Raw genomic sequence first — 8588 nt, 5'->3', positions numbered from 1 at the left:
ATGCCACTCGCTCCAAGTCGAACTTCTCCCTGGTAAGTCCTCCGATTACTAGCCCGCATTGCCTGAGCCTGAATTCTCGTCTCTGTCTTTGCATTTCTGGCGGAACTGCTTCTTCCCACACGACCCGGCGGCCACTGTGCGTTGGCGGCTCCCAAACTACTTGACGGCAGCTCGGACCTGTCGCTCGGGGAGATGGAGTTCCGCATTCCATCATGGAGTCATCGATGAGCACGTTTCGGATAATCTCCTCGGGCGAACGCAAAGCTTCGCCTTGCTGCTCAACTTGAGGAGTTGACGTCCTTGCCGCTGGAGCTCCTGCCTTGTCAACTTGTTTTTCCAGATCCTTGAGTTGCACTGTCACCTTTTCGCTAGTTGAGATTGCAACTTCATGCCGCTTCCCCGCCGGAGTGCTCGTCACTGTCTCCGTAGCGCAAGCATCGTCCAAAGTTTTCCTCTTCTCTTCGAAAACAACCTCTTGCTCTTCTGCTGATGCGTCACTCGACTGGCTCCTCCGATCTGGGACCACTCTCCACAGCGGCAAAATCTTCCCGGAGCAAATCACAACCTCCTGGCCAATGTCCGTCACGATCCTCGCGTCTTGCTCGCACCGAAAGAAGAGCCTGTCAATGGCTGCCTTGGACGTACACTCGAGATACGTGGCCCCTGGAAAGACCCGGACAGATGTCACAACCTTGAATGGAAAGAACCCATTGAAGTATCTTTCGAGCTTGTCCGCGTCCTCCCATTTCCGTGGAACTCCGGCTAGAAAAACGAACTTGGACGCTGGGACTGGCCCTGCCGCTGCTGTTTCCGCCAGGAAATCCTCGATCATTCGGCACTGCTCTCCTGACCGATCGTAGATCCTCTCCAGCGAGAACCTCTTGCCGGCGATGGAGAAAGGCGAGATCGTCTCGTCGCAGCACGCGAAGAAGAGAAGCTCCGCCATGAGCTCCGAGGAGAACACCAGGATGCCCATGTCTCCATCGACATGCAAGCAGTAGAAAACCTTCTCCACGAATTCGTCACAGGGCGGGAAGAATCGAAAGCTCTCCCGGAGAATGCCGTCGGCGAGCCGCTGCAAATCTTCGGGGCAAGTGTCCTTCTTGGAGATCCCGCGCACGATGAGACAGTAAGATCGCTCCTCCTCTCGAAATATCGGCGCTTCCGCTGCCAAAGCATCCGGCTCGCGAGGATCTGTGCCCGCCGCAAGCCTCTCCAGCCTCTTCTGGAATGCGAGCATGAAAATCTGTACCTCGATACCTCGATCGCGCAAGAACTACCTCGATCCCCTCGATCGCGCGATCGCAGTGGATTCTCGAAGATTTTCGTCGCCGCGAGCAAACATTCCAAGATACCTCTCTTTCCCGCCCGCGAGCCCGGACGATTGGGACCGCGAGTATTGTAAAATCATCCAAAAAGACCTAAAGCCTGCCCTCCTTGAAAACTCGCACAGCCATTCGTCCATAGCTCTCCTAATGACTTGCACGCTTCACAGCAGGCATATTCCAAGAACATAACGTCCCACAGCCGGAAAATGCCACGAGACAGAATATACGAAGAATCAAATATACCAACCACGGTATTAGCGTTCCTATTAATCAAACCATAGTTTTGTTTTACATAAGCAGCCCGCACAGCTCTTTTTTTTTTCTCGTGCTTGTTCTTCACGACGCCTTTCTGCGTGAAACCAATCAACCTGTATACACGAAAACCGCATTAGCTCCAAATGCTCTCTCTCACCTACACATTTTTTACACATGAGAGTATCACCCTGAAAAACCTGCACGCTTCAAGAAAACTTTGGAGACGAGGGAAAAAAAAACGAGGAAGACCACAAAAAAAAGGATACCTGAGAGACAGGCAGCAGCTATAAAAAAAACTCCTGTGATGTTAGTATCAACCTGGAGAGAATGCAAAGGCAAGCAGCAATGCAGGGACCAAGTAGAAGAAAGCAAAAAAAAGGCCTGCTCGGGAATGGAAAAAGCCCGGAAGAACAAAGAAAAAACCGGGAGAGAGGGAAGAACAGGCAAGACCAAGCAAGCAAAAAATCCAAAAGTTTTGCACATCAAGGTGGTGCCCTGCACACCTGCACAGAGTGGAGATCTGTGAGCTATGTTTGATGCCACCTGCATGAAGGAAAGGAAGGATTTTCAAGAGAAACCAACCAGAGAGCGTTGCGATTCACTCGGCGCCGTATGGAAGCTGGTTTCCATTCGCTTCGCCGCCAGCGCCTCCTCCGCCGTGCTCCTCTCGCTCCCTGTTCCATTGCTCGATCCTGGCTCGCCTCTCCACGCTGCCTTCCCGGCCGCCGCGCGATCGAGGACTGCGGCTGCGGCTGCCATCTCGCCTCCGCGGTCGATCGTACCTGCTGTGATGATCGTAGTTACCTCCTCGATCATCGTACCTCCGTCGCCGATCGTCGTAGTGGCGACGGTCGTCTTGCCTGCGAGGACTCATGCTGCGGCTTCTGCTGCGTCCTCCTCGTCTTCTGTAGCCTCCAAACAGCCGCCTCCGTAACTCTCTGCAGCAAAGACAATGTCACAAGAACAGGAGTCAGAAAATAAAAAACAGTTTTTGGATGAACAGACCTTCCAATGCGTCGCAAGTGCATGAAGTTGCAGTAGCCTCCACGGTTACAAGTGTTTTCTTCGTACTGACGACATGTAGCTTCTCGAAAATCGGTCACAGGCGAAAAATCAACGATGATGGGTCGACCTGCAAAGAAAAATATTTTTGAAAAAACAGGAGAGAAGAGGAACACGCAAACCTGCATAGAAACGTCCTGATAGTGCCTTCAGAGCCGCAGCAGCTTCTTCCTCCTCCCTAAATTGCACATACACATTTCCAACCTGAAAGGAAGCAACGAAGAAAACAACGAAAAAAAACAAAAAACAAAAAAACAAAGCATCAGAATAAAAATGAGAAACACAAGGCTTACCATATGGTCTGCAAGATTGTCGCACACATTGAGGCTTTCAATCTCCCCATACTTGCTGAGCTCCTCAAACATATCCTCGTAAAAGTCCTGCCAAGCGAAAAAAGAAAAAATTGAGACCCACAAATCAAATCTCAAGAAACCACTCCAGTACCTCAAAATGCTCCTGGATTTTCTTCTGATCCATCGTCTGCCCATTCAGATCCATCCCCGGCGTCGCCATATCCGGCCTCTGGTACATATTCGAGAGCAGCAGCGTGGGGCTGATTGTGGGCTTGTTGTGGAGCCTGGAGCAGCGGTCGCCATGGCGGCAAGCGCCGATCTTGAAATAGAAGGGGCAGTTAACGCGATCCTTCTCTGTGCCGAAGATGGAGGCGAGATGCTCCGCCATCGCCGAGAGTGCGTAAACCCTAGAACAACCCTCCCAACGCGTTTGACCTAGAGGACGCCACCGCCACACGATCCAGCCACAGTACTGGATCACGGGCGCGACGTCACCGCGCGGGGGAATATACCGTTACCGCCCATTAGAATATTCTATGTTACAAAGCGTACACCTCATCCTGTGGCGTTGAATGTGAATTCCTCGTTCGTCGTGAGTTTGTCGCCCTTGTTCTTCCCAAGTGATGGGACATCGTCCTGGAAGTTGAAGCTCCTGGTGGAAGAAGTTCTCTCCACTGCGAGATCGTCAGAGATTGCCAGCTCCAAGCTTCCATCGATCTTCTCTCCACTGCCGAACGAATCCATCTTTCCATCGCTCTCGCTCGAGAGCGAGTACCTGGAGCTCGTCACGCTCACCATCTGTCCCTCCAGCGAGCTCGAGGATCGGTCCAGGTTCTCGGCGGGACGAGGGCGATCGCGAGCGCGAGCGCGAGATGGCGACGCTGGCTTCACGTTTGTCCCGCCGGTCCAGACCATGAAGTAGAAGTCGATCGGCTCGCGAGCTTGCCTGTGAGATGAGATCTTCTCGCTGATGGAGTGAGCATTGAAGCACCGGATGGCTCCCGAGGCCGAGACGAACCACGGCGTCACCTTCTCGCCAGCAACGCGGGAGACGACCAAAAGCTTGTTTGCTGAGCATGCCGCGTCGTAGATCTTTCGTATCCCCGCTCGATCGGCCGCTGTTCCTATGTCTACCGATGAAACATAGCAAAATCCCTGCGAGAAAAAGTTCAACTTTAGCGCGGTTGGAGATCACTTCTACGCACCTCTTCTGTGCAAGTGATATTGACACCGAGCCGAGCTTCGCCATCGGTGGGCTGGAGTGTGATCGCGATTTCTCCTTCCGGTGGAGAGTACCAAAGCCTGATTGCCCGAGTTACATTAATTTCGGTACCTTCTAGTTCATGCAATGGATACATTCCCGAGTTTACCATCCCCAGAGGGTCCTCGGGATTGCTCGATCCAAAGTATTTCGAAGTTGAGGACTGATACAAGAGATCTTGCGATCAGCTTTGAAACGATAGAGAAAAAGGAGAAGGAACTGGCATACCTGTAGAAACATTGGCTCGCTCTGGATATTCACGAAGATCACTGGAACGCCGGAGCTCTGCGAAGCCGACAGCCACGCCATTGCTCTAGCTGTTGTGTTCTCGAGATCGCCATCGCCACCCTCGTTGGCGCGTTGGAACGGCATCAAAATGAGCGAGAAAACCATGGCAGAATTGGGCGATGGAAGGAACTGGTGCATTTTGGATTGCCATGGATACGAGATGAGCCGGTCCTTTATGGAGACTTGCTGGGAGACGCCGGGCCTCTTGAGCTTTTCCATAAGCCTTCTAGTCTGGTCTGCAAAACTAAGTAAAGTTCCATCAAATCACACTGTTCTAGGCAGTCGAGCAAGAAAAAAATCCAAGTAGTACCTTGCAGAGCCACGCATTCTTCCTCGGTAGAATCCATGAGTAGTGCGACGTAGTTCTTCTGGACGGGATCCGCCAACAAGTAGAGCTTCTTGCGCATCATCGCTTCCTCCGAGACAACACACACGCTCAAATCGACCTTAGTACCTCTTCGCTTCACTCTCGCCAGTGCCGTCTCGTTCGCCTTGTGGATCTTCCGGAGCTCGCGCTGCAACCCATACTTCCCGTCCTTGAAAGGCGCGCTGGCAAAGACATTGACCTCTTGCTTCACCGCCGTGACCTGCTCGATTACATCCCCGGGCAGCAATCGGCCCTCGCTCCAATCCTCGGCGCCGCAGCCAGTGATGGATTTCACGGCCACCAGCGCCTGCCTCTCCGTCGCCCCTCCCATGGAGAATCAAGATCGAGCAAAATGCTCATCCATCCAGCCTCCAAGCTCCGCGGTAGAAAATTCCCGAATTCCTGATCGCTCCGAGACGAAGTAGCCTGGAAATCAGCGCACAGAGATCGAGAAGAGGATTCCCCTGGCCCTGTTCGCCGCCATGGCCGTGCCGCACTGCCGGGCAGAGACGCGTTTGAAAAGTACTAGCACTAAGGTTTGGGCCCAAGATACTTTTCTTTAAATCCGGTTTAGGGTTCGAATTCTTTGACGAGCACAGGGCTTTGCCAGGATTTCTAGGGTTCTTGGGAGCTCGCGCGCCAATCAAATATTTCCAGGGCTTGTGCTAGCGCCTTGATTTCCAGGGCTCTTGAGAGCTCGCGCGCCGATCGCCACAATGTTTAGCGTCAAGGTTCACGAGATAGGGGATCACTCGGTGCCGTCGGAGTTGCCGGATTGGATCGAGACCCTGAGGTTTTCTTCCGGGAATCCCAGAGTGGAGACTACACGCGGCGAAATGCATCTCTTCCGCAACACGGCAGCCCAGCCAGGAGCGATCGGAGCATTGCCGGTGAGTTTTGGTGAAATTTTCCACGAGATTCTAGAGCTTCGTGGGACTCTTTCTATAATTTCCGTGTGACTACGCACAGAGTGGTAGAAATGAGCAACTGTGTATCCTTGCAGTGCCTAGCCTCATGACTGGCGCTGACCTTTGTCAGTTCACGGGCTCGTTCTTTCAAAGCATCAAAGAGATGCGGATCGTCAGGTAGTGTCACAAGTTCTAGTCACTGACTTAATGAAAATTTTCGGTTTTTTTTTTTTCTTTGGTCAGCAGGAACGAGACAAGCAAGGACAGATACAGTGTTGTGATGAAGTTTGAGGATCAGATCTCTGCTGATGAGTTCTTCAGGCATTTCAACGGGCGACCATTTTCATCACTTCAGGTGAGGAGATAGAAATAAAATCGATGGCGCATGACTTGAATTTCTTCTTCTTCAGGAACAAATTTGCCATGTTCTTTTTGTAGCTGATGTGGAATACACTTCTGCCGGCGGGGATGCATCCTCTGCTCCTTCGGGGCTTACTGAACTTCCAAGCTGCGCTGTCTGCCTAGGTGAGTGATGACTTTCTCTCCTTTTTTCTGTAGTTTTATCCTGAAACTGCGTCACGTTCGTTCCCTTGACAGAGAGATTGGATCAACATGTCAGCGGAATCTTAACGACTGTTTGCAATCACTCGTTCCACACATCTTGCATTTCCAAGTGGACCGATTCTACATGTCCGGTATGACTTGATCAACTTATGAACGCAAATATTTTAATGCTTGCATTCATTGCAGGTTTGTCGATACTGTCAAGAGAAATATGAAAACTCGACGTGCTCCGTTTGCTCCACTGCAGACAATCTTTGGATCTGTGTTATATGTGGCTTTGTTGGTTGCGGAAGGTACGACGTTTTATAGAGCCCCTGCGCTCGAATGTCATTTTTCTGTCATAGATACGAGGAGGGCCATGCTATAAACCATTGGAGAGAAACTCAACATTGTTACTCACTTGAACTAGAAACGCAGCGGGTATGGGACTACGTGGGAGACAACTACGTTCACAGATTGATCCAATCCAAGACTGATGGAAAGCTGGTGGAGCTTAATGCTCCGTGTCAAGACGCAAATGCCAGTTGCGAGTGCAGCGGCGGGATGGATTTTGCTGAAGCTATCAGTCGGAGCAAAATCGATGCAGTAAGAGTATCAGCATGAGGCTTTCGACTAATTTCTTTGTTGAACCTTGCAGGCGAAGTACGATTACGAGCACCTCCTAAGCGTACAGATGGAAAGCCAGCGACAGGTAATTATTCATTCATATAGATTCTGGCGGTTCGGTAATTTATGTATCTTGTTTCGCAGCATCATGAACTTTTAATGGCTCAAGCTCTAGAAGAAAGAGCGAAGAGTTTCAAAGACCGAGAAAAGGAAATTGAGAGAGGCGTTTCCTTGAAACTGCAAACGATGCAAGATACGATCCGGAAAGCAGAGGAGGAGAAAGCATTCCTCGAGCAGGTGTTTCCTTGCTTTCAAGGCGCGGAAGTCTAACATATCGTTGTGCAGATGAACGAATGCCTCCGGAAAAACCAAGAGGAATGGAGGACAAAGTATCGTCAGCTAGAAGAGAAGTACGTTTTTTGTTTAGCGAACAAGCCATAACTACGCTCTCTCTTGCAGCCAAGCACTGCTGATCAAGGAGCGGGACAACAAAATTCAGGATCTGGAAGAGCAAGTAAGGCTTCTTTCTCGTCTTTCTCTCGTGACTTTAAGGTGTGCACCTCCTTGCAGGTCCGAGATTTCATGGTGTTCATAGAAGCACAGAGGACGATTTCTAAGCACAGTGAGATGCAACAAGGCAACGTCCTTGTGGGCGACTCAAGCTCTGAGAAGCGCAAGGTGGCTCGAAACAGGCGAAAGAGATAAAAGCCTTTGGTGCGTAATGTAAGACATCACACCAACTTCTAGGAACTTGAACTCTGTAGGAAAAGGTAATGATCGACCAAGTTCGATTTGATATTATCAGCTGAGTTGAGGGCTACCCTCAGAATTCCTTAAGTCTCCCTCCTTGCAATTGGCCAAGGTTGGCATGCATCGAGACATCATATGCAATCAGATGGTTGAATACAAGTCTAGCTCATGCTCAAACACGTTTCCTTGCGAATGGTTACTTGGAAAAATGTATCTGTGAGAATATTCAAATTTTAATTACTATAGCTTAAGATCTTTTTGATTCTTGCATTAAATCTCAGGTTGCATATGCAAAGTCTAAAAGAAATTGAATTGTTGATTTCATATGGGAATATGCTTTTTGTTGTTTGCTGATTAGCAAATTGTGTTATTTGTTTTGGTGTAGAGAGAGAACTTGTGACTTTCTCTTCTGCTGCCAAAAAACCTGTAAATTTTAATTTTAAAATATGTTGGAATGTTTTAGGATATTTTACCAATTTTAAATTTATAATGTATTCTTTTTTATTCTAATAGTTTATATATTTTTTAATTTTTTTTTATAAAACTCATCTAAAGTGTAAAAATGTGTTTTGATCAAAAGTTATACAAATGCATGGTCAAAATAAGCCAAAACATACTTAAGGGCATTACAGCTAAAGGTGAAAGTTAAAAGTCTCAACATCAAACATCAATACCATCATTATGAATATATAATTCTCAATTATGAAATCTATAATAATAAAAAAAAAAGGGCCTAGACCCCCACAGTCGTCCGATCTTGGGCCCAAGGCAGCCTCAAAAGCCATGGTTCTTGGAAAGGGGAGGCCACCTCAGGCTCGGGCTAGGGCTCGTGGCCATGGTTAGTAGGAATATCAGCTCAATGTTGTGGTGGCCAATGGGCAGGATGCACATGTGGCTGGGAAGGGA

The 8588-nt window shown here is 49.3% G+C and overlaps 3 protein-coding genes across 7 annotated transcripts; 1 reads left to right on the top strand and 2 right to left on the bottom strand.

Moving 5' to 3' along the window:
* Positions 1-1558: 1558 nt before the first annotated feature.
* LOC9657230 (splicing factor U2af small subunit B) lies at positions 1559-3431 on the bottom strand. Of its 4 annotated transcripts, none has more exons than XR_002993368.1 (7): positions 3090-3367; positions 2939-3025; positions 2768-2849; positions 2589-2715; positions 2166-2521; positions 1850-2103; positions 1559-1696 (listed from the first exon to the last, which is right to left on the bottom strand). XR_002993368.1 is itself a non-coding variant. In XM_024683696.1 (7 exons), the coding sequence occupies exons 1-5, from the start codon at positions 3324-3326 to the stop codon at positions 2182-2184; spliced, it is 873 nt and encodes a 290-aa protein (XP_024539464.1). In that variant the 5' UTR covers positions 3327-3367; the 3' UTR covers positions 1559-1696; positions 2087-2103; positions 2166-2181. The 4 variants fall into 4 exon arrangements, 2 of the variants coding, with proteins under 2 accessions (XP_024539464.1, XP_024539473.1); XR_002993366.1 differs by having other exon boundaries at positions 1850-2086; XM_024683696.1 differs by having other exon boundaries at positions 2087-2103.
* A 16-nt stretch (positions 3432-3447) lies between these two features.
* On the bottom strand, positions 3448-5397 carry LOC9630103. The gene is made up of 4 exons (XM_024683688.1): positions 4798-5397; positions 4428-4723; positions 4144-4362; positions 3448-4093 (listed from the first exon to the last, which is right to left on the bottom strand). The coding sequence occupies exons 1-4, from the start codon at positions 5183-5185 to the stop codon at positions 3494-3496; spliced, it is 1503 nt and encodes a 500-aa protein (XP_024539456.1). The 5' UTR covers positions 5186-5397; the 3' UTR covers positions 3448-3493.
* Positions 5398-5451: 54 nt separating this feature from the next.
* On the top strand, positions 5452-7861 carry LOC9657229 (BRCA1-associated protein). 2 transcript variants are annotated; one of them, XM_002961908.2, is made up of 12 exons: positions 5452-5744; positions 5824-5939; positions 6009-6117; positions 6173-6287; positions 6360-6457; positions 6513-6619; positions 6671-6911; positions 6964-7017; positions 7077-7229; positions 7278-7342; positions 7392-7446; positions 7503-7861. In XM_002961908.2, exons 1-12 carry the CDS (start codon positions 5571-5573, stop codon positions 7635-7637), a joined length of 1422 nt encoding a protein of 473 aa, XP_002961954.1. In that variant the 5' UTR covers positions 5452-5570; the 3' UTR covers positions 7638-7861. The 2 variants fall into 2 exon arrangements, with proteins under 2 accessions (XP_002961954.1, XP_024543147.1); XM_024687379.1 differs by having other exon boundaries at positions 6006-6117.
* Positions 7862-8588: the final 727 nt, after the last annotated feature.

The sequence above is a fragment of the Selaginella moellendorffii genome, unplaced genomic scaffold (assembly GCF_000143415.4).
Source record: "Selaginella moellendorffii unplaced genomic scaffold, v1.0 SELMOscaffold_1, whole genome shotgun sequence".
In the NCBI taxonomy this organism is placed as follows: domain Eukaryota; kingdom Viridiplantae; phylum Streptophyta; class Lycopodiopsida; order Selaginellales; family Selaginellaceae; genus Selaginella; species Selaginella moellendorffii.
This window is presented reverse-complemented; position numbering and strand designations above follow the sequence as displayed.

Bases quoted from the DNA above. Each gene is read 5' to 3' on its own strand.
- LOC9657230 (XM_024683705.1), bottom strand. From the start codon at position 3,326: ATGGCGGAGCATCTCGCCTCCATCTTCGGCACAGAGAAGGATCGCGTT. The intron at 3,026-3,089 runs GTACTGGAGTGG...TTCGCTTGGCAG, and splicing joins AAATCCAGGAGCATTTTGAG to GACTTTTACGAGGATATGTT. The intron at 2,522-2,588 runs GTCTGTTCATCC...TCTTTGCTGCAG, and splicing joins CACTTGCGACGCATTGGAAG to AGAGTTACGGAGGCGGCTGT.
- LOC9657229 (XM_024687379.1), top strand. From the start codon at position 5,571: ATGTTTAGCGTCAAGGTTCACGAGATAGGGGATCACTCGGTGCCGTCG. The intron at 6,458-6,512 runs GTATGACTTGAT...CATTCATTGCAG, and splicing joins GGACCGATTCTACATGTCCG to GTTTGTCGATACTGTCAAGA. The intron at 7,447-7,502 runs GTAAGGCTTCTT...ACCTCCTTGCAG, and splicing joins TTCAGGATCTGGAAGAGCAA to GTCCGAGATTTCATGGTGTT.
- LOC9630103 (XM_024683688.1), bottom strand. From the start codon at position 5,185: ATGGGAGGGGCGACGGAGAGGCAGGCGCTGGTGGCCGTGAAATCCATC. The intron at 4,363-4,427 runs GTATGCCAGTTC...CTCTTGTATCAG, and splicing joins GCGAGCCAATGTTTCTACAG to TCCTCAACTTCGAAATACTT. The intron at 4,094-4,143 runs GTGCGTAGAAGT...TTTTTCTCGCAG, and splicing joins ATATCACTTGCACAGAAGAG to GGATTTTGCTATGTTTCATC.